Consider the following 21,995-nt stretch of genomic DNA (forward strand, 5'->3'; position numbering starts at 1 on the left):
GCACTATTTCTATTATTTTTCAATTTTACAGACTGCTGCACTAGATGGTGTTAGGTTGTGGGACTTGCGCAAGTTAAAGAACTTCCGAACATTTGACTTTCCAGATGCAAACTCGGGTATTCAACTATCTGAGCACTCTAGTAATCCTTTTTGCTGATTAGTTTTTCATTTACTAAGACCTGAATGAAATTTTTTGTGCAGTGGAGTTCGACCACAGTGGATCTTATCTTGGCATTGCTGCTTCAGATATAAGGTGAGGTCTACTTTGATACACACAATGTAGGGAATTATTTAAGTTAGGGGCCAACTTTGATAACGAGATATTCAACAAATAGTTGTGCAAACTCAAAGAACCTGCTATCACCAAAAATGCACTTTGGATATATGGATTTGTTTCTTTTGCAGATCATCTAATAAAAATTTTGTGTTTTAATGTTGTAGAGTATTCCAAACAGCTAGTGTAAAAGCAGAATGGAACCCAATCAAGACTCTTCCCGATCTGTCCGGTACAGGTAAATGCTTTATGATTAAGCTTTTGAGGTCACTGCTCTTCTTTTTTTTTTTTTTTGAGTCTGTTATGCTAATATTGTAAATCCATGAATTTGCAGGTAAAGCAACATGTGTTAAGTTTGGACCCGACTCCAAATACATAGCAGTCGCTTCAATGGACCGTAATCTGAGGATATTTGGTTTACCTGGCGATGACAATACCGAAGATTCTGCACAAGATTCATGAAGAGATTTTTAAGTCCCATCATCAAGAGTAGCTAAATCCTCAATCTTTTCGATTTTTGTTGTATCTTTACAGTTCTGTTTGGTAGCTTTTTGATGGTCCTTTCACAATCACATACACATGAGCTCTCCCTTTCTTTCTCAATCTACAACTTCAAGTCCGAAGTTTCTCGTAACATCATTACTTTAAGTATCTGCAATTCTTCACCTTTCTATCTTTAGTCTGAAAGAGTTCATATTAAGCATTTTATGTTTCAGAGAAAGTTAGCTGCTCACACTATACGCGGTAAGAGTAAATCTGTTGGACCTAAACCGGTAAGAGTTAAACACTTCGTAAGACAATGAAATGAAGACAAAAGAAAGTGATTGGTGGTCATAGAAACTAGAAAACCCTGAGATAGACAGAGATTTTGACTGTACTCTCTGGTCAAAAAACACACTTCACAATCTTCCCATTCCCCACACCAATCTTAGATTCCTTTTCACTTCCTCCAACTCTTTCTCTCTCTGGCCTTTTTAGTTTTCCATTTATAGCCCATCTTTTCTAATTCCGTTATTAGTTAAATTTCGTAAACATGTTTTGGTATCAGCAGCTATCAAGTGAAAGAAAAGTTTGTATCTTTCTCTACCCAATTTCCAAAGTAACACAACAACCACTAAACCATACTGTAACACAAAGTAAGTCAATGAGAAATTGACACTTTAGATTAGATTAGAGATAAATTTACTTTGAATTAGATTCAAAGGCCACTAGTATGTGGTAAAAAGGAGGCTAAAGAAAATAAATAAACACATATCTAAAGCTTTCAATCAATAAATTATTAATTTTGTTTGCTGCAGTAAATCAAACATTTGTACAGTTTCAGAACTGAATGGCTGGAAATGAGACTCTCTCACTCACTCTTTCTCTCTCTTCTAATACCCCCTCACATGTCTTAGAGAGAGATAAAGAGTGGTCATCCAAAGCCAAAGCCAAAAAAACAAGAACCCAGAAACCTAGAAGACAGAAACAAAAAACATAAAAGCTTTACTGAGCCACCAAGCAACCAATTACATAAACTCAAAAACCCATAAAACCAAAAAAATCCCACAAAGATTCGATCTTTCATACATCTCTACAAAATGAGAGAGCCAATGGTTTGATTTTTCCAACAATCTTGCTTTCAAGAAACACTCCCCCCACCTAAGTAAAAAAAAAGAAAGAAACCAAAAGAGTCCACCACACACACAAACATGGGTCTTTCAATCTCATTCATCAGCACCATCTTGATGATGTGTCTACTGCTTCCAGATCTCAATGTCGTCGTAGTAGAATCTGCAACAACGGAATACACAACCTTAATCTACAAAGGATGTGCAAAACAGGAATTCTCAGATCCATCTGGTTTATACTCACAAGCACTTTCTGCTATGTTCGGCTCACTTGTATCTCAGTCAACTAAAACCAGATTCTACAAGACCACAACAGGAACAAGCACTACCACAATCACTGGTCTGTTCCAGTGTAGAGGTGATTTAAGCAATCATGACTGTTACAACTGTGTCAGTCGTCTTCCTGTTCTCTCCGACAAGCTCTGTGGCAAAACCATTGCCTCTAGAGTTCAGCTCTCCGGCTGTTATCTTCTCTACGAAGTCGCTGGCTTTTCTCAAATTTCAGGTTACCCTTCTTCTTCTTCTTCTTCCTCCTCCTTGGCTTCAATCGAACCGGACTAATCATTAAACCGCCTCTTGTATAATCAAATTACCGGTTCGATTAAGCCACCTTCGTTTTTAGTTTCAATTCACAGAGAGAATTGTCCCGGTTTGGTTAGAATCGAATTGGTTCAGTCAACACCATATTTGGTCAGAAGTGAATAAGGAAGTTTTCAATTTTAGGTTTTGTCTATAAACCAATATAGACCGGTTTGGTTGTTCTTACACCGAAGTTTCCGGTTTAATGTTCTCGCAGGGATGGAGATGCTGTTCAAGACATGTGGGAAGAGCAACATCGCCGGAACGGGGTTCGCAGAGAGAAGAGACACGGCGTTCGGGGTTATGCAAAACGGCGTCGTCTCAGGCCACGGGTTCTACGCAACGACCTACGAATCTGTCTACGTTTTAGGACAATGCGAAGGAGATGTCGGAGACACTGATTGCAGCGGATGCGTTAAGAACGCACTCGAGAAAGCTCAGGTGGAATGTGGAAGCGCAATCTCCGGTCAGATTTATCTACATAAGTGCTTCATTGCTTATAGTTACTACCCTAATGGTGTCCCCAGAAGATCTTCTTCTTCGTCTTCTTCTTCTTCCTCCAGCTCTGGTTCTTCAAATTCAGATTCTTCGTCTTCTACAGGTTAGTGTTCTTGATTTCTGTGTCCGTCAGAATCTTGATTACCCAATAAAAAACAAAAATAAGTCATTTTCAAAGAATCAATCTTTTTCTCAAATTTGAACATTTTCCTATTTAAACTAATATTCACTTTAATTTGAAGATTTCATTGTGGGACTTTGTTCTTCCATTTTTAGTCTCAAGGATTTCTTAGAAAGAAAAAAAAGTGTACTTTTTCTTTAAAATAAATTGGTATACACCTTGGAGTTTTCAATATTCCCTGTAGGTTTGTTCAATTAATTAATAATACTTTATTTATTATGCTTTCATTAAATACGTTTGTACCCATAAGAGATGTCTTAATTTATTAAAAATGGTCTACCACTTAGTATTTTCTTCAAAAGTACTTGGGGAAAAATAGAGATGTGCATATTTTGTTGATATTATTGATGGGAACGTACATACTACATACATGACCATTGTATAAGTACATTTGATATTAATAAAATATTGAAAATGTGGACAGGAGCAACAGGGAAGACGGTGGCAATAATAGTAGGAGGAGCAGCTGGTGTTGGCTTTCTTGTCATTTGTTTGCTTTTTGCCAAAAACTTGATGAGGAAGAAACATGACGGTACCATTTTTCTTCACCTATTCTATACACACATGCATTAGCCATCATACCTTTATAATAATATTACATATACATGTAGTATATAAGGCATATGTAAAAAAGGTATATGACATACATACATAAAAAACACATGCACATGTGATCTAGAATATTTATTAATATAAAGGTAATAATACTATTGGAATTTATCATAATAATGATAGTTTTTTTGGCAGACTATTGAAAGATGAAGAGGAAGAGAACAAAAGGAGACAATCCCTCCAAAGAGAGAGAGGCAGCCACAAGTTTAATTTTTCTTTTTTCCTAAAGAGTCTATTAATTCCTAAGTCCAAACTTTTTTAGTTTCATGAAAATTGTTATTATATTTTAATTTTAATTTTGTTAGTTCAGATTCTTGGGAGGTAGGAAATTTTTGTGGTGGATGGGAAGGACCATTAGTGGAATGTTCAAAAATTACTTCCAAAAATGTGAAAAAGAGAACTTTGTTTTTTTCTCAATCAATTACACTAAACTATTAATTACAACTACTACTATAATGTCATTACCTGGAAGAGGAAGTTGATTAGTATCAGTCTCTTTGATTAAGAAATTCCAATAATAAAACTGTTTTAGATAACGTGGTCCGAGTGAATCAATAAGCATTTATACTACATAGTTGGAACATTAATTTTGATCCTGTAAAAAACATTCGAATCTGCAGAAAACATAAAAATGGTTTTTAGCGAGATTCTCTCGTTTCTGAATTGAATATACAAGTAATACAACAACACATAACGGACATGAGTGAAGCTTTTAAAGCTTCTAATACAACAAGCGGTTTCCATGAAGAAGAAAAGCTTATCAACCTTAGATTACAGCCATCTTCTTCTTCTTCTTGATGATCATTCTTCGATTTCCCATAGGAACCGAGCGTACTCTCCAAGAATAATGCTGGCCAAAACATCAGAAGATGATGATCATATTTCAGTTTTTTCAAATGTGGAAAAAAAACAAAAGAAATATTGTGTAAGAGAGAGATACCTGTCATTCGGAGAGGCTTCAACGGCCTTCTCGAAATAGACCAATGCCTTCTCATGGTCACCATTAATACTCCAGAACGCTTTCGCGTATCTGCATAGCGTTTCTTCATCTTCTGTCTTTGACAAGCTTGAGCTGTTTTTTTCCGCTGCATCAGGCTTTTTCTTTCCGGGGACAATAAAACAAAACTCAACATCAGAGACTTGAATCTTACAAATCCTATGAACAATAATAACACCAGGCAGAATACAAACTTGAGTCCATCACCAAGTAACAACTGTCTACTACAAGATTCATAGTGAGATTGGAACATAAAAGGTGACAAAACAAAACACACCTCAAATTCTTCTTTTCCTTGTCCGGTTAGAGAGTCCTCGTCCTCATCATCATTTATCTCCCAGAGGAAACTAGCATATGCCCCAAGAACATTGCTGAAAAGGAAAATTACGTACAGACAGGTAAATAATCATCACAGAATCACCAATGGTATTAGCAAAGAACGATGTAACAGACCTATCCTCAGGGGATGCTTGAACAGCGCGTTCAAAGTAGGTCATGGCTTTAGCTTCATCTTGGTGAAGCTTCATTACTAATCTACCATAGTTTGCTAAAGCAACTCCATCACAAGGCTCAACTACAGTACACTTATGATAATACTCTTCTGCTCCACTAAGATCTCCTTTATACTGGTTTCCACATAACAAGAAGACAATAATAGAAACTAGGTTTCAAAACAGAGTTCATTATGAGTAAAAAGTCAATACCTCCAAGAAGTTGGCATAGTTATTGAGAAGCAAAGGATGCAATGGATACTCCTCGAGCATGCCTTTGTAGTAATCATCACAGTTGTCATCATCAAAACCCGGTAAATCAAATTTGATCTCATCAACAACATACAAATCAAACTTATCAATCCCTAACCCTGCAGCTAAATGCATAGAAGGACTTGGTGGTCTTTCAATCCCATAACCTTGTTCACCTCTCTCACCAACCCCTAGCTTCTTAATAATAACCTCTTTGTCACCTTCACCACAGTCTTCTTCTTCTTCTTCCTTGAGTTTCGCAAAACTGAACTCGCCGCCGTCAATCGAATCACCAATCGTAACAGTTCTCTCCAAATTCACATCGATTACAGTAACCGGATCGCAGTAACTCGAGAGAGATGCCTCAGTCTTCAGCATCTTCCTTTTGGGTCTTTTCTTTCTAAATCCGTTGCAAAGTCTTCGACTTTTTAAGTCACGTTTTGGTTCAATCGTCGTCGTTCACATAAAAGATTCCTCGGAGGACCCCCAACACAACAACGACGACGACTCGATGTAATAATAAGTGGTGAACCCAGTTCTGAGAGAAGAAACAGGATAAGTGGGGTTTCAAACTTTTCCTTGGGAAACAGCAAAACCTCCGTAAATTGACCCTTATAGTCTTATCTTGTTTACAAATTCTCACTTGAACTTTACTGTCTATCTATTTCACCCATCATCCCAAAAGCAAAACTTTTCAATTTATATATTTCTAAAAATTAGTTTGGGTTTCGATTTAGAAGGAGAAAAGAAGCTAGGTGTCTCGTGATTAAATAAATAAAGAAGGGATTATCCATCCACATGAGTTTTGAGTTTGACCTTTTTTATGGGCGGCGAGCAATTAGGTCCACACACATGAACTTAGATTTATTTGAGTCTAGACCCCGCAAAGTCATTGTCTCCAATTCATTGGTCCATTCAAATAAAAAAGAAGCCCATTAGCGCATATTTATCGGTGATGTCATATTTATCGGTGATACTGATGCATAAGTTTAAAAGGGTCTATAATGATGTTTTTAATATCTTGTAGAAGACATTTTCTTTTCTCTCTCCTCACTAATATCTTACATTTATATTTTAAAAAGTACTAAAAACACTCATAGTATATATGACGAGAATGCTCTTATAAATGTGAGGATGTGTAACATGTTCTTTTCTTCCTAAGGCCAGCCACAAAAAGTAGTAGTAATCAGTTTAGTTTAGGTTCACTTCTTTTTCTTTTCCAAACGGTTCATTTTGGACTAGACACTAGAAAACACACTTTTATTTTTGTATATGGAGAGAGTTTATCCTGTTAGAAGTTATATTTGGAGAAGTAAGTGAAACATACGGTCATTATAAAAGATCATTAACTACTTTTAGATTGAACTACATGTTTAATTTACAGAATGAATTCTTATTCAAATTGCATGGTGTAACAGAATTGACTTTATCGTCAATGCCAACTTGATTGATACCTCACGAATGTCTCCATAAATAGTAAACTTTAGCTAATAAACACCATATTACTCCTAATAAACACGTTGTCTTTCTCACATACGTAAAACCAATTTTAGCATAATGATTATTATTACTTTTCTCCCACTTTTTGAAAAATTACCACCACCAATCAAAAAATCTACCTCTTCTTCATTCATCATCAACATTCCAGAATCGTGAATTGAGAATTGCGAGAGAGATCTTATTTTCTCATCCCTCTCGCAATTCTCCACATTATCATATCCAACAAATATATATTGATGTAAAATTAATTTATTGATCCACAATGTCAATGATGTTCCCATCGTTTCAATTGCTAGAGTTGAACATAATCTCAGCTCAGGACTTGGCTCCCGTGGCCCGCAAGACGAAAACTTACGCGGTGGCTTGGGTTCACTCCGAACGTAAACTCACCACCCGCGTTGATTACAACGGTGGAACAAACCCAACTTGGAACGATAAATTTGTATTTAGAGTTAACGAGGAGTTTTTATACGCCGACACTTCCGCTGTTGTTATCGAAATCTACGCATTGCATTGGTTTCGAGACGTTCACGTAGGTACAGTTCGTGTCCTCATTAGCAATCTCATTCCTCCTAGTCGTCGTCCTGGATATCGAACCAGCAACAATGAGTACCGTCGCACCCCACCTCCAGGAATGAGATTTGTTGCACTTCAAGTTCGTCGTACTTCAGGCCGACCTCAAGGGATTTTGAACATTGGTGTTGGATTGCTTGATGGTTCAATGCGAAGTATGCCGCTTTATACGCATATGGATTCTTCTGCTGTGGGATACAGAGATTTGCTTGGAGAAGAGGATCATCATCTACAACATTTGCATTTAAACAGCAATAAAGGGAGCTCGAAGAATCCACAATCTCCTTCTTCGAGACAGTTTCAATCTGTAATCTCAAGGCCTGAACTCCGTCGTACTAAAAGTGATTCAAGTTCCATGGTAGTTTCAGATCTTCTCAGTAGAGCTGAACGAAGCCGTTTGGCTAATAGACAATCAGCAAGCGCATTGGTGAGCAGTGAATCTGAAACTTCACCCACCATGACGGATTCTGATGATATAAAATTAAATGGGTATTCGACTTCTACCAAAACTCCTAAGAATATTCCAAAGAAGAGGTATGATTCGATCGAATCAGACCTCATAGATCCATCACCGATAGGGAAACTCCATGTAGAGGCACCAAGAAGGGAGAGACAAAAAGTCATGCCTTATGGTTCAAACCATCAATCACGTAAAACACCAAAAAATAAGATAATGTATGAGAAACAGAGGTCGGTGAAGGATTATGATCTTGGCCAAAGTTCTCCGTATTTATCAAGGCATGGAACACCATTGAGATCAAACATCATCGCATCTACTCCGATGCGATCTAACGGAGTTGGATCAACTCCGATGCGATCCAACATCATCGCAATGTCACCAATGCATCCCAACATGGTTGGATCAACTACAATGCGAACTCCCATGAGGTCAAACATGGTTGGATCAACTCCAATGAGGTCAAACATTATCGGATCTACACCAATGCAATCAAACTACATGGCTACACCGATGAAAACTCATCATGATTTTGGTACACCAATGAGAAATTTTGCCAGAAGACGAATCTTAACTGAATCAGAGTTAGGTCCATCGCCATCAGAAGTGGCTGAGAAATTGGCAAACAATAGGTCGCACGAAACAGAGAGCTCAATACTCAGCGAATGGAGTATTGACGAATCTAGCATTGAAGGATTACGGTCCAAGCTCGATAGATGGCGAATGGAGCTTCCACCATTATATGACATTGGATCAAGCCAAATAAGCAGCAGTGATTATGATGGTGCGAGCGTTCCCGCTGCAACCGCCGGTGGAGGAATGAGTTCAAGGCGAAAAACTCCAGCAGTAAAAAAACATAACCGTCGTCACACGGACGGAGGTAATGGGCCTTTTTCATGTTTTAGTAAGATTTGTGGTGTGGAATGCAGTTTTGTTTGCGGTGGTGGTGGACCTGTCGACTATGATGGATCAACTAAGAAAGGTGGGGCCGGGCGCATGCATCGCACGTATTCTGCTGATGATCTAAGCTTTGTGTAATTTTTAATTTTACTGGTTTTATATTAAATTCATATTTGGACGGATTAATTTTTTTTTATTTTTGAGTGGATGAATATATCAACAATGACTATATATAGTAAACAAAAGTTACTGTTACTGATAATCATTTTTGTGTGTTTTTTTCCTTTGTTTATTTAAAAAATATAAAATGTTTTGACGAACGGAAAAAAAGTGTGTACCGAGAAGAGTTAAAAGTTAAAACCCAACAAAAATTCAATCACCTATTTTTTTTTTTTTTTTGTAAATGTAATTTTGTTCCCAATTAAAAATTTAATACTACCTAAATCCTAGCTTTACATTAAAAAGAAAAAACAAAAAGGATTCACATTTTCTAATGAAAAATGTACTTGAATTTATAAGTTTAACCCATTAATTTAAGCCACATAAACCTTTTATAAATTTGGGCTTACAGTTATATGAATAGAAGTAAGTGCATAGTTAATGTTTTCTGATTTATATAATTTTATTCAGTAAAAAAATTGTTCTTATTTCGCCTATCCTTTTATTGAACTTATTAAAAAAACATAACAGATACATTTGTGGAATACAGATTCTGAAGCCTAAAACCGAAAGAGGAGTCAACTTAGCTGATTCTTATGCAGAGAGTGAGTGAGAGTCTTGGTCTAAGCTGCATGGAATCCGAAACGGGTACGCGGAAGCGGCGAAGCGAAATTTTTTGAAAAAATAGGAAGCGGGTACTTGTTGGAAGCGTATTTATAGAAAATACTAAAAATTATATATATATATATATATAAAGAAAATACCAAAAGTAGAATCATAGTATTTACATTGTAAACAACATTTCAATACATAATCATATAAATATTACAAAAATTACAACTCATTTGAATATAAAATTATGCAACAAGTCACTGGTCGAGACCGTCTTCATCATTCTCGTCTTCATCAACTCTACCAAACACAACTGCCTCTAACTCTGGTTCATCAAGAGAAAGATCTGCAAACTCAAGTCTCCCTAGATTAATCTCATCCAAAGAATCAAATTGATCACCTCCTACATCCCACATATGATTCGGACCTTCTTTATAACCAGAACTCTTTCTTGATAAAAGACGAAGATTAGTATGCACAAATACCAAATCTTCAGCTCTTTGTGGAACAATTTTGTTTCTTGTTGCAGAGTGTATAAATTTGTAAGTACTCCAATTCCTTTCGCAACATGAGGATGAAGAGGGTTGTCCAAGCAACTTAAACGCTAAGGTTTGGAGTGTTGGTGCTGAAGAACCATGAACTGCCCACCATCTCAAAGGTTCTAGAATAAACCTATCATGAATAGCATCGACACTACCAAAATCTTCCAAACATAAAGAGAAATTAGAATATTCAACATTAACCTCTCTTCTTTCATCTGTGTTTGGAAAATACTTCATGATGCAGTTCTTTCTTTCTCTAGTAATCTCCAAATCTTGATGTGGAGCTTTTTTATTGTTCTCATCTCCAAGCCACTCTGAACTATAATACCTGCAGCCAACAAAAGTATGATATTTAAATATACAATAAGCCACAAAGAAAGCAATGATCCATCATAAAGTGAGTAAGTGACACACGTACGTTTATATATATATAATAGACTTTGATCACGTTAGTGCATGCATGTAGACAAGAATTAGTATAACTAAAAGTTACGTACCTGGGGTTTAGAGAGTGTGCCATACAATGAAGAGGAGTGTTGCTTTTGCTCCATCGAGATGTCAAAACAGAACGAATAGCATTCCAAAAAACATAATCACCATCAAGTTGTTTTTTTTCTTTTTTAAAAATAGCCTTCTTCACATCTTGAATCATACTATCCCACCATTCATAGACTAGATGAAGGGAAGGTTTATCAGTATCAGCAGCTCTAATAACACTATAGATAGGCAGAGTAAAAGATAAAGCATATTCAAGATCATCCCAAAATATCTCATTTATTTTTTTTTGCTTCACTGCAGATGCTCTATCCACACCATCTTCTTTATAATCATCCCATTTAGGACTGATTACCATTTGTTGTAAACCAGTTTTTATTTTTTTGAATCGTTTCAACATTACAATTGTGGAGGCAAACCTATAAAGACAAAATTAATGATCTAATTAGACTTTATATTAAAGAATATAAATAATATTTAACTCAGGTGGAACATTACAAACCTCGTAGAAGCTATCGTAAGGAGCTTAAGGTCACAATGTTCGGTGAACATTACAAGCCTCATTCCATGATTCATAATGAAATTCTTGATCCAAGTCACATCTTCACTTATAGACTTTATCCAAGAACAAGCTTCATATACATCTTCATTGTTTCTTGTGGCCATTGATGGTGAACAAATGTTTTTCAAAGCAAGATTCAATGTATGTACCACACATGGTGTCCAAAAGATAGTAGGAAACTTGGCTGAAATAAGTGAACCAGCTTTTACACAGTTTGAAGCATTATCGGTGACTACCTGGACCACATTCTCATGCCCCACCTCTTTTATGCATTCTATGATCAGTTCTGCAATCATCTCACCAGTTTTTGTTTCACATTGACTATTGATTGCCCTTAACATCATTGGACCACTCTCATTTGCAGCAATCAAATTAAATATTGGCCTTCTTTGTGGATCTGACCAACCATCACTACATATACTAACTCCTTTTTGTTTTCATGTGTTCTTCAAAGGCTGCAAATGCATATCAATGTTCTTTCTTTCTTTTTGAAGAAGTGTCGTTCTTAGTGCATTATACCCAGGTGGAACATATCCTGGAATTTGTGATGCACGCACATATGAGTTGCAGTAGTGAGGATTTCTCGCAACGTTGAAAGACAAACCACCCGTGTAGAACATTCTAGCTACCTCACCATCACATTGTTCCCTAGCTTCATTCTTAAATGCTTTATCTAAAAGACCCATTCCCTTTCTTCTCTTAGGATCAGACTCACTTGTATCAGGAACTTTATAGCTCATGTCATAATCAAGAGAAGAACTAGAAGGGTTCCTCGATGATGAAGGTAATGGGACTGATTTAGGAGCTGCACGTTTTATCCTCTCCTTGCATTCATCAACTAGTTTTTTCATGTGAGCTCTTTGTTGAGGAGTAACCTTCAAGCATCCTTTAATTCCTTTAATTCCTTCTTGTAACAAATGACTCAAAACTCTACTATGAGATCCCACATACAAAATATTGCAAAAATTGCATTGAAACCTCCATGACCCTCCTCTAGCCAGCTTCTCAATTCTTTTCACATAGATCCACAAAGGTGCTTTGTCATCTACTACAATATTTGGAGAATTTTGAGACATGGTGTCGTTATATTTCTGGAGAAAAAAAAAATGTCAGCTACTAATCATATCATAAATGTTAATCTATAACTGAAAGTGAAAAACTGAAAACAGAAAGAAAGCAGAGTACAACAAAGAAAACAGAACACAACAAAGAAAACAGAGCACAACAATTAAACAATATGTACGAACCATCATCACAATTAATACATGAAAAACAAACAAAAACAAGGTATGATTAGATTAGTATTCAGAAAAAATAGCTTTTAATTTACCTTTGTCTCTTCTAGTTGGTGATTTGAGAAAGAAAATTCAGAGGTTTAGATTAAGAGTTACGAACTTAGAGACTTTTCAGTTTACAGCTTCTTATCTAGGTTTTACTTTTAACCTAGTAGCTTTTAACATAGAAAAAATAATAAATCTTGTAATCAATTTCAACTTTTACGTTTAAGTGGGTTAAGCTGAACTTGGGCCACAAAAACTATAAGCCCAATAGCTAGTGATTTTTCATCTTTTCCGACACAATACTATCAAACGATTCCGATCAACTCCAGTGACGATTCCAGTTCCGAAACGTCAATTCCACCACGCTTCTAAACGCCTCACTTCTGGAATCGCGATTCCTTGACGATTCCGAGCGATTCCCGGCGCTTCCGATTCCGCTTCCGCTTCGGGAACGCGAAACGTCGCTCTTCTCGTGATTCCGTGCAGCGTAGGTCTTGGTGTTGTTGTAGCCGATTGTATTGATATCTACAATAAAGAATAAAACTAAATACAAATCCGGATACTTTAATGTAGGTATATTTGGTTCATACAAGATACAACCGGTTGTTTAATTGTCTCATTTAACTCAGAATCGATTTAATTTTCTATCAAATCCATCAATTAGAGCATGATATTAACGTACTCCTTGATAATGATTTTGATAAAAAGTGTAATTTCCACAAAAGCAATTGCGCCTGCAAAAGTTTTCAACGGATCATCAAACATCATGATGAATATCTCATCACCACGATTTTATAATTATGTATCTTTTCCCACCAATCTCTCGTTCTCTCTATATATATTATCATTTTGTTCGACAACCATCATGGTCTAAGGAAAAAGTAAAAAAAAAAAATTATTATAAGAATGAACTAGGTGTATTTTTTTTGTTTGTCAACTAAAATTATATTGTACGTTTAACATATACTATTAAGATTATCTTAGTTATTAGAAAAGAAAGATAATCAAATGGTCGATATATGCAATTGCATGATCATCATTAATGCCCCTAACCAAATATTATAATGCATAAGTTTCTCTAGATTATTGATTAGTCCTTTACTCCCAGAAAGAATTGATATTTAAAACAACGACTCTTCATCGGAAAGCATTACAATACAGCCTCTTTACACCAAGACAAATAAACTACTCCGTATATAGGAAAAGCAAAATCCTTGCACACACACACAAAGACAACTGTAAACAAGTTTCTTGGGACTCTCTTTTATTCTTGCTGCTCAAACCAAACACAACGATAACGCAACGAGAGAGCACGACAGGTTTGATAATGTCGGGAAAAAAAAGTTTTATTTATAAGAAAAAAGAGAAGACTTTTTTGGATTGGGAAAAAAAAACAGGGGATTATGGTATGGCCATTACAAGACATATGGGGTCCCCAAATTCCTCATCACTCTCTCCACCACCAAATCCTCCTCTCTGTCTCTCTCTCTCTTTTACTCTTGATCTCCCTCGTCTCTCTCTCTGAAACCCTAAATACCCTCGTGCTCTTCTTTTGTCTCCATTCTCTCTGTGTCCTCATTCTCTCAAGCTTCTTTTCTTGTGTTCTTTGAAAGACTCTCACTTTTGGTATATTTTGGATTATTCTACGGTTTCTTGTTGACATGCGTGGTGGGTCAGAACTGGAGTTGGGGAAGAAGAGTAATAATGTTCCGGCTGAGAGTGAGCTGGAATTGGGATTAGGGCTCTGCCTCGGCGGCGGCGCGTGGAGAGAGCGTGGTAGGATTCTTACGGCTAAGGATTTTCCTTCTGTTGGCTCTAAACGCGCTGCTGATTCTTCCTCTCACCCAGGAGCTTCTCCTCCTCGTTCAAGGTTCCTTCTTTAATCTTTTTTATCAAGAAAGCTCAAATCTTTTGATGTGAATGTGTAAAGTTAGCTTCTGTTCTACTTTACCCTGAATGAGAGAGTTGTTAATGTATCTTGTGAGAGAGCTTGAGAGAAGAAACGCCATTGATGAGATTTTAGCTTGTCCTGTGCTTTAGCTTTCGCTATGGTGTCATGCATATGCTAATATTTTGTTCATAGGAATGTTTTGTCTAATTGATTTACATCTGAATTTTGAGAGTAATTGAAGTGGAAATCTTGATTTGTTGTGTGTGGCAGTCAAGTGGTCGGATGGCCACCAATTGGGTCACACAGGATGAACAGTTTGGTTAATAACCAAGCTATGAAGGCGGCTAGATCAGAAGAAGAAGAAGATAGGAAGAAGAAAGTGGTGAAGAATGATGAGCTCAAAGATGTGTCAGTGAAGGTGAATGGGAAAGTTCAGGGTTTAGGGTTTGTTAAGGTGAATATGGATGGTGTTGGTATAGGCAGAAAAGTGGATATGAGATCTCATTCGTCTTACGAAAACTTGGCTCAGACGCTTGAGGAAATGTTCTTCGGAATGACAGGTTAGTATTCTTGTCAAGTGATCTTATAATATCTATATATTCGATTATATATGGAGCTTGACTGATATTTTCTGTTTAAAAACCATCAGGTACAAGTTGTCGGGAAAAGGCTAAACCTCTAAGGCTTTTAGATGGATCTTCAGACTTTGTACTGACTTATGAGGACAAAGAAGGAGATTGGATGCTTGTGGGCGATGTTCCGTGGAGGTAAATATTGAAAAAATGAGCTGTGTTGTTTCGACAATTCAAAGCCTGATTAGTCTTTATTAAAATCTAATCTCATTATTCTCCCTTTTTTTGTTTAGAATGTTTATCAACTCGGTGAAAAGGCTGCGGATCATGAGAACCTCAGAAGCTAATGGACTTGGTAAGTTTTTAAATACCATCTTCTTGATTCTTGATTTCTCATCTAGTCATCTTAATAAAAACAAAAACGATTGAAACATTCTTAATGCAGCACCAAGACATCGAGAACAGAAGGAGAGACACCCTGTTTAGCTTCCCCTACCAAAGCTGGCATTATTTTATGGTTTTTTTCTTTCTGAGTTTTGCAAGTTTTACTCAATACTTTTTGAAGAAAGTATACCGGAGAATCGATAAAAGCAAGCACAACCTTAGATTTGATTTTAATCCGGGTTTTGGCATATGGTTGTTCTTTAGGTTCATTCAATTCGAAGTTCTTTGTGTTCTTCTTTCGCTGTGTGTATCAGTTTTCTCTGTTCTCCTCACAGAGTGCTCTTGTTTATTTTCTTCTTTCATATTGTGTATATATAGTTGAAGCTATCTAAATGTGATAAGATTTATGTTTCTCTTTGGGTGTTGCTGATTTTAAGGAATGGATATCACTTACCTTCATGTTGTCTACTGTCTTTTTGTGTGTTTCATTAACTTGAAGTCAGAACTCAAAAACGTTTTGAAGAAACAGAGGTCAAAGAAGATATACGCTTTGTTGTTTTTGGTCAACTGGAAGATGTTTATAGGGACGATTATATTTTATGATTCTTTCCATTTGTATTTTATTTTTTTGCTGTAATTTTGACTTTTTATGTTGATGAAATTACAGCAAATTTAGAACTATACTACCAACTTATTTATTTATTTAAATATTTAAAACTTTACAAAACTTATTTAATCTGACATAATTCGTTTTAATGGTTGACCAATTTTGTATTTATTTATAATTAAAGTTAATTGTGGGTGGCAAAGAAAAATAAGAAATATTTTGATTCATTCCACCAAATCAAAATATTTGACAAGTTATTATATTAGTTAAATTGTTTTATCTTAAAACGAAAATACAAGATACTTAAACAAGTTAAAGAGTCTTTTGCCTAAAAAGCAAGTTAAAGACTTAAAAGAGTCCAACCAGATAAGAACTAAAGTCAAAAGACCTGTTTGTAAACTCTGTAGAAAGAAGAAGATTCATGTTTCTTCATAAAAATTCCTAAAGACAAGAATTTAGATTTGGGTTTCTTTGGAATTTGGATAATGGATCATCATCATCACAATCAATGGCGTATGAGGTTCTCGTTCAAGAACGCCACAATTGCTCTCACTGTCGTCAACGTTCTCATCTTCCTCTTCCTCCTTCAGGGCTTTTTCACTTCCTCCTCCTCTTCTTCTACTTCCTCTCGCCGGATCGTTTCAGGTTTCTTGCAATTCCTCTCTCTCTCTCTCGCTGTAACTCTTGTCATATAGTTCCTTGTGGGTATATCCTGATTTTGCGTAACTTCTCTGGATTACGATCAAAGTTTGGTGCTTGATGGATCATCTTGTCATGGGTCTTTCTCAGATCTGTTCATAACAACAAAAAGTTTTAATCTTTGTTGAATAGTTCTTTAGATTTCTGGATCCTTTCCTTAGATTTAGTGAATTACGCTTCTGTATCACTTCAATTCTCGAATTCGATTATATCACTTGGATTTTACTCTTTTATGGATTGAGGGCTTCTACACTTGAACAAGCTGTTAAAGAGTCGCAATCTAAAACCTTCCAGAGATGAAAGAACTTTAAGAGATTGTGGAAGAGATTGTTGATGTTTCTACATTACTAAAATAGCTTTGTCTTATTTTTGGGTACTTAAAAAGTTTGTTCTTTTATCATACATAATAAACTCATATACTTTTTTGATAAATGCAGCTCAGCTTCGGTACATCAAGGAAGCAGAAGAGATTAGGCTAAAGATGCAACCTTTAGAGCTCATCAAAAGAGTAAGTGCACACTTTACATTTAGTAGCCAATTCTTCTCATTGCATTACAGATTTGCAAGTTATCTATGCTTTCGAAAGATTAAAGATGTTGGCTCTATGGTCTTTGAATGTGTAGGTCCGAGAAATAGAACAGGAAGCATCCGGGGGACAAGAAACCGAGCAGCAGAAAGATGTGAAGCAGACTACAGCTGTTGATCTCTCTAAACGCCTCAAGGACTTCCGTGCGCTAAACGATGCATCTAGCTTGAAAGGTAACGATATCATAACATACATATTTTCTTGTCTATGTTTTGAACTTTAGATGGCAAACAAGATGAAGGTTTTGATCTGTATAACAAATGATTTTATAATCTGCACAGCATTGGAAGAATGGCGAAAGCGGAAAATGGAGCGAGCAAGGCAACGGGATCTTGAGAAAACCGGAGGAGCTTCGTCCATCAAAACATAATCATAACTAACTTATATAAGTCATTAATCCTCAGATTATCATCTGGCTGCTATATAAAATGATTAAAAAAAACATTATGTCTCATGAAAAAAATCATGTAAGCCTAATATACACAGAACAAAAACCTGTCAAAACACAGGAAGAAAGAAAAAGAAAGGAAAGGATCTCGTGTATAATGTTAACATGCTTACACCAAATTATATTGTGAAATGTGAAGGCAACTGAATTTTGTTCAATTGACCCAATACCGTTAGTAACTTAGTTATATAGTCTGGTGCTTAAGCAGCTCCACAGTCTTTCACCATTGTGGCCTTTATCATCTTTATCATAACTTTCATTCTGTCTATTAGCTAGTTCATGTTTGTTAATTGTTATATTTGATCGCTCTAATTTTAGCGGAAACAAAAAAATGTAAAACAGCCAGCGACGAACATGTTTGGAGGGAGATGCGGTTATTTAGTGTTTGGGCCCAAACCCAACAGGCCCACGAAGTGCCGTCGGGCGCAAGTGCCGCATGCAATCGAATGTATAAACTCTTTTGAAAAAGTCAATTTCCTTCGTAGTAACTAATAATATAGTAACATATTAAAAAATCGAAATCGACACCTTCGTGATTAGGATAAAAGAAAGATATAAAGTCGGTGGTAAATTTTCCTCTTTATTTTATAAATCCTTAATCGAATCTTTTTTTTTCTTCTTTTTTCGTCCTTCAAATAACTTGTTAACATTTTTTGTGGTAGACAAATAACTTGTTAACATTGTTATGAAATAATTCATACACGCAAAATTTCAGTATCGTACATATTTAAATTAAATAAATAAAATATATCTCCCAACATATGGCTATGTATATATAAATGTTAATTCTTTCCAGGTGGATTATTATAAATAAATGACCCCAATATATGGTAACTTGGAACATTTAATATGATAAAAACATAACAAGGGGATAAATATAAAAGAAAGCAGTTTGGAGATTCGAGCTCGATGACAACACTGGCTATATCCAACACTTTGGAGAAGCGTCACGACACGTGTCCCACCACCTGTTAGCAGCTAAACAGAAAGGTCTATCTCGCATGGCACGTGTTCCTTTGCCAAATAACACCTAAGCTCGGTGTATATATAACTATGTACCCATATCTCTTCCATTAAGGATCATCATCACCGAAGACGTTAGCTAGCTTTTGTACGTTGTTGGATCAGAGAGAAGAAAGGTTTCGAGTAGCAAAGGCGTTAATTAAGAGGATATTCATGGCGACGACAGTGGGAAGAAACATAGCAGCACCATTGCTGTTCTTGAATCTGGTTATGTACCTGATTGTGCTTGGTTTTGCAAGTTGGTGTATCAATAGATACATCAACGGCCAAACCCACCACCCAAGTAAAGTTTTTGTTTTGCTTTCTTTCTCTAGATAAATGAGCTATATAGCTAATCTGATCTGTTTGAGTTACTAATTATTCTGATATTGAAAATGTAACAGGTTTTGGAGGCAACGGAGCAACGCCGTTATTCTTGACGTTTTCCATATTGGCGGCGGTGATAGGGATAACATCGAAGTTGGCCGGAGCTAATCATATTAGGTTTTGGAGAAACGATAGTCTCGCCGCTGCCGGGTCTACTTCCATCGTTGCATGGGCCGTCACAGCTCTAGCCATGGGGTAATATATACAAATCTATTTGATGATATATTCTTGCAGTTTGTTTTATTAAAATAAAAATTTCGGAAATATGGTGTAAATTACCTACGTATAATTTTGACAACTATTATTCTTCAAGTATTATATTCAGGATATATACAGTAGTTATTTTGGATGCAAGTGTGTGTGACAGTATTTGATAAATATGTAGTTTAATTAACGAATATTATATTGATGAAGGTTGGCATGCAAGCAAATAAACATAGGAGGGTGGAGAGGATGGAGATTGAAGATGATCGAAGCCTTCATTATAATTTTGACGTTCACCCAACTACTCTACCTCATGTTGATTCATGCTGGTTCAATTAGCAGCAAATATGGTCCTGGCTACAGAGACCAAGACTATGCTACAGGCCAAGGTCACGGTCATGTACCACACACTGCGGGCGAGCACAAGGCTGGTGTTGGAACTACTATGGCCGTTTAATTTGAAGTTTGTGTGTTTAAATTAATGTTTGACTTTTGGATAGTAATTAAGTACCCCTATGATAAGATAAATTAGTTGTGTTTTTCGAAGTTTGATGTAATAATGTAATTCTATCCATCTGACGAACGAAAGAAACCTTCTGTGGTCTTTTTGTTAAGTTGTGGTTTTGTGTTTGACGCCCATTGCAATATTTCTCTTAGGAAAATTTTGAATTGGATTTCTCTTATAATTCATTGTCTGTTCCAAGAATTTTTAATCAATTTTAGTTCGGATTAATTGAGTTCGGGTTGGTTGATGTCAAATCTTAACCGTAACCGAACTATGGGGCTAATATGTAAAACATAATAAATGTCGGGGTTTTTTCTGTAATGTTATAACTTCTAATTCGTGAATTCGTGTCGAGGCATAAGGTGCAGCTGCTCCGTTTCGCCAGATGGTTACTAGGTGTCGACGGCATCATATAATTGCGCTAAGGTTGATTCATGGTAAAAAGTATTCAATTTTAGTTTCGTTTCCAACAGTTTTATAGCGACTGTGGAAAGTCGCGTGAAAGCCCGACAAGTGTTTGATAGAATGCCTAAGAGAAGACTATTTCTTCGATGTTAAGTATTAGGGAATGGTTGTGGAGAGATATGGACCACTGAATCTTTGATATCCACCTCAACGTAGGATCCAAGAACAGTATATGATTCGACATCTTAGAATAGGATGGTCTCTACGGAGTCAGCCAAAGAAACTATCTTTTTTTTTCCAAGAATAAGAAGACACTGTGCATCCAAATTCAGATGGCATTCATGAACCAATGATAATAATCTTGTTATATTGGCAGAACAGCCGCAAGAAACAGAGAAGAAAAAAAAAAGGAAAATCTCAGTATATATAGACAAAAAAATACATGACCAACACGACAGTAAAAGCTTCTTGGTCACAGTCGAGGTTTCACTATTCTAATTCGTAGTTTTTAGTTTTTACTATACTTGACGCTTTGTCCAAAAAAAAACTATACTTAACGCTATCTTTGTGCTTCTTCTGATTCTCGTTCCCGTCGATACGCAACGATTTCTTTATCTACTACTCTGCCAACACGTCTGTTTCTCCTGCTTCTTTTACTTATACCTCTCTTGCCTTCTTTCTCAATCACAGGTTCCGACATTGGGACAAAGTGTAGGAAGCACAAAGGTATCAAAGCTGCTAGGGACTGTATGAGAATCCCTGAAGACAGGTTTGAGTAGTTACTTGATGTTATACCAATCAGATTAGCCAATCCCACGCCTAGGAATGCGCTAACTATCTGTGATAGACACAGAGCTGAAGCAAGAAACGATGTAACTGATCCTTCACACCCTCGTGGACACATACTGGCTAATCTGACTGCAAAGGGAAGGATCTTGAACTGTGCTAGGATCTCTGCCAAGCTGGAAAAACACAGCACATAAACCTCGTTGGAGATTCCCAACCGTAGATTTATTTGCTTCACCAAGATGAAGTCGAGGAGAATGGACAAACCGTACGAGAGTTGGATGATATGGATCAGTGGTCTCATGGGAAGTGTCTTCAAGTATCTATCGTAGACCACGGTTAGACCAAGAAGCATCAGCTGTCCAATAACTTTCGACGATCCAATAACCGAAGGCTCTAGATTTAGAACTTGAGTTTGGTAACAGAAGACTGAACCCGAGAGGAGAGGGACCATGGCAATGGATACTGCTGCCCAAATCAAAGGCTGGGAGATCTCATCCGCCTGAACTGCTTGCGTCAGATTTGATAACTGTTTCTTTACACTGTCTAAAACCGAGCTTGTCTCTACTATCCGTGGTAAGTCGAAAGATTCTTCTTTGGAAGATAAAGAAACAACGAGCTGCAGAGCCAACAAACCACTGAAAACAAGAAAGGAGAACTTAGGAGGTGCTGTGAGTAAGAGATATCCTCCAAGTAAGTTTCCAAGGACTCCACCAGCTGCTGAAGCCATGAGCGCATAAGACTGGAGACCGTTGATTTGGTATCTCAGACCATATTCCGCAACAAGAGCGTCTTTTGCAACCTCGGTGATGGATGCTCCAAGGTTACTTAGCAGGACAAACGCAATGAGAGAAGGAAGGACTTCTCTAGCTCCTTGGAATATTCCCATTGAACCCCATGCTAAGACCTGTAGAAAAGCTGGCACATTCAAGATTTTAGCACATA

At 36.6% G+C, this 21,995-nt stretch overlaps 8 protein-coding genes and 1 pseudogene across 9 annotated transcripts in view; 6 read left to right on the forward strand and 3 right to left on the reverse strand.

Moving 5' to 3' along the window:
- LOC104778557 (pre-mRNA-processing factor 19 homolog 1-like) overlaps positions 1-951 on the forward strand; it is a 1,201-nt gene extending 250 nt beyond the window's left edge. The window contains exons 2-5 of the mRNA XM_010503011.2: positions 4-116; positions 202-253; positions 442-512; positions 609-951. Of these exons, the coding sequence (XP_010501313.1) occupies positions 4-116; positions 202-253; positions 442-512; positions 609-736 (364 nt within the window). The 3' untranslated portion in view covers positions 737-951. The remainder of the gene's footprint in view (positions 1-3; positions 117-201; positions 254-441; positions 513-608) is intronic.
- LOC104762328 (cysteine-rich repeat secretory protein 3) lies at positions 1,615-4,163 on the forward strand. The gene is made up of 4 exons (XM_010485596.2): positions 1,615-2,389; positions 2,681-3,064; positions 3,567-3,674; positions 3,890-4,163. Exons 1-4 carry the CDS (start codon positions 1,966-1,968, stop codon positions 3,895-3,897), a joined length of 924 nt encoding a protein of 307 aa, XP_010483898.1. The 5' UTR covers positions 1,615-1,965; the 3' UTR covers positions 3,898-4,163.
- LOC104762333 lies at positions 4,302-6,052 on the reverse strand. 2 transcript variants are annotated; one of them, XM_010485610.2, is made up of 5 exons: positions 5,456-6,052; positions 5,205-5,377; positions 5,029-5,122; positions 4,695-4,849; positions 4,302-4,604 (listed from the first exon to the last, which is right to left on the reverse strand). In XM_010485610.2, the coding sequence occupies exons 1-5, from the start codon at positions 5,870-5,872 to the stop codon at positions 4,556-4,558; spliced, it is 888 nt and encodes a 295-aa protein (XP_010483912.1). In that variant the 5' UTR covers positions 5,873-6,052; the 3' UTR covers positions 4,302-4,555. The 2 variants fall into 2 exon arrangements, with proteins under 2 accessions (XP_010483912.1, XP_010483904.1); XM_010485602.2 differs by having other exon boundaries at positions 4,695-4,855; positions 5,456-6,050.
- Positions 7,101-9,143, forward strand: LOC104762347. Its single transcript, XM_010485621.1, has one exon. The coding sequence runs from the start codon at positions 7,257-7,259 to the stop codon at positions 9,060-9,062; it is 1,806 nt and encodes a 601-aa protein (XP_010483923.1). The 5' UTR covers positions 7,101-7,256; the 3' UTR covers positions 9,063-9,143.
- On the reverse strand, positions 9,953-11,761 carry LOC104778558 (annotated as a pseudogene).
- On the forward strand, positions 14,001-15,880 carry LOC104762358 (auxin-responsive protein IAA12). The gene is made up of 5 exons (XM_010485633.2): positions 14,001-14,444; positions 14,736-15,025; positions 15,115-15,232; positions 15,331-15,392; positions 15,483-15,880. The coding sequence occupies exons 1-5, from the start codon at positions 14,236-14,238 to the stop codon at positions 15,521-15,523; spliced, it is 720 nt and encodes a 239-aa protein (XP_010483935.1). The 5' UTR covers positions 14,001-14,235; the 3' UTR covers positions 15,524-15,880.
- LOC109124423 lies at positions 16,364-17,904 on the forward strand. The gene is made up of 4 exons (XM_010485644.1): positions 16,364-16,673; positions 17,165-17,235; positions 17,351-17,486; positions 17,595-17,904. Exons 1-4 carry the CDS (start codon positions 16,514-16,516, stop codon positions 17,681-17,683), a joined length of 456 nt encoding a protein of 151 aa, XP_010483946.1. The 5' UTR covers positions 16,364-16,513; the 3' UTR covers positions 17,684-17,904.
- Positions 18,818-19,985, forward strand: LOC104762370. Its single transcript, XM_010485647.2, has 3 exons — positions 18,818-19,067; positions 19,168-19,345; positions 19,565-19,985. Exons 1-3 carry the CDS (start codon positions 18,938-18,940, stop codon positions 19,809-19,811), a joined length of 555 nt encoding a protein of 184 aa, XP_010483949.1. The 5' UTR covers positions 18,818-18,937; the 3' UTR covers positions 19,812-19,985.
- LOC104762380 (probable folate-biopterin transporter 8, chloroplastic) overlaps positions 20,603-21,995 on the reverse strand; it is a gene marked incomplete in the record, with an annotated part of 4,305 nt that continues 2,912 nt past the window's right edge. Inside the window, 1 exon segment of the mRNA XM_019243274.1 lies at positions 20,603-21,968. Within this exon segment, the coding sequence (XP_019098819.1) occupies positions 20,824-21,968 (1,145 nt within the window).

Source organism: Camelina sativa, chromosome 3 (genome assembly GCF_000633955.1).
Source record: "Camelina sativa cultivar DH55 chromosome 3, Cs, whole genome shotgun sequence".
Lineage (NCBI taxonomy): Eukaryota > Viridiplantae > Streptophyta > Magnoliopsida > Brassicales > Brassicaceae > Camelina > Camelina sativa.

Coding starts and splice junctions, on each gene's coding strand:
- LOC104762358 (XM_010485633.2), top strand. CDS start 14,236: ATGCGTGGTGGGTCAGAACTGGAGTTGGGGAAGAAGAGTAATAATGTT. Junction 14,445..14,735: donor GCTTCTCCTCCTCGTTCAAG/GTTCCTTCTTTA, acceptor TGTGTGTGGCAG/TCAAGTGGTCGGATGGCCAC. Junction 15,026..15,114: donor AATGTTCTTCGGAATGACAG/GTTAGTATTCTT, acceptor AAAAACCATCAG/GTACAAGTTGTCGGGAAAAG.
- LOC104762370 (XM_010485647.2), top strand. CDS start 18,938: ATGGCGACGACAGTGGGAAGAAACATAGCAGCACCATTGCTGTTCTTG. Junction 19,068..19,167: donor CGGCCAAACCCACCACCCAA/GTAAAGTTTTTG, acceptor AAAATGTAACAG/GTTTTGGAGGCAACGGAGCA. Junction 19,346..19,564: donor GTCACAGCTCTAGCCATGGG/GTAATATATACA, acceptor ATATTGATGAAG/GTTGGCATGCAAGCAAATAA.
- LOC104762328 (XM_010485596.2), top strand. CDS start 1,966: ATGGGTCTTTCAATCTCATTCATCAGCACCATCTTGATGATGTGTCTA. Junction 2,390..2,680: donor TGGCTTTTCTCAAATTTCAG/GTTACCCTTCTT, acceptor ATGTTCTCGCAG/GGATGGAGATGCTGTTCAAG. Junction 3,065..3,566: donor AGATTCTTCGTCTTCTACAG/GTTAGTGTTCTT, acceptor AAATGTGGACAG/GAGCAACAGGGAAGACGGTG.
- LOC104762347 (XM_010485621.1), top strand. CDS start 7,257: ATGTCAATGATGTTCCCATCGTTTCAATTGCTAGAGTTGAACATAATC.
- LOC109124423 (XM_010485644.1), top strand. CDS start 16,514: ATGGATCATCATCATCACAATCAATGGCGTATGAGGTTCTCGTTCAAG. Junction 16,674..17,164: donor CTCTCGCCGGATCGTTTCAG/GTTTCTTGCAAT, acceptor TGATAAATGCAG/CTCAGCTTCGGTACATCAAG. Junction 17,487..17,594: donor CGATGCATCTAGCTTGAAAG/GTAACGATATCA, acceptor TAATCTGCACAG/CATTGGAAGAATGGCGAAAG.
- LOC104762333 (XM_010485602.2), bottom strand. CDS start 5,872: ATGCTGAAGACTGAGGCATCTCTCTCGAGTTACTGCGATCCGGTTACT. Junction 5,378..5,455: donor ACTATGCCAACTTCTTGGAG/GTATTGACTTTT, acceptor TGTGGAAACCAG/TATAAAGGAGATCTTAGTGG. Junction 4,605..4,694: donor GAAGCCTCTCCGAATGACAG/GTATCTCTCTCT, acceptor TGTTTTGGCCAG/CATTATTCTTGGAGAGTACG.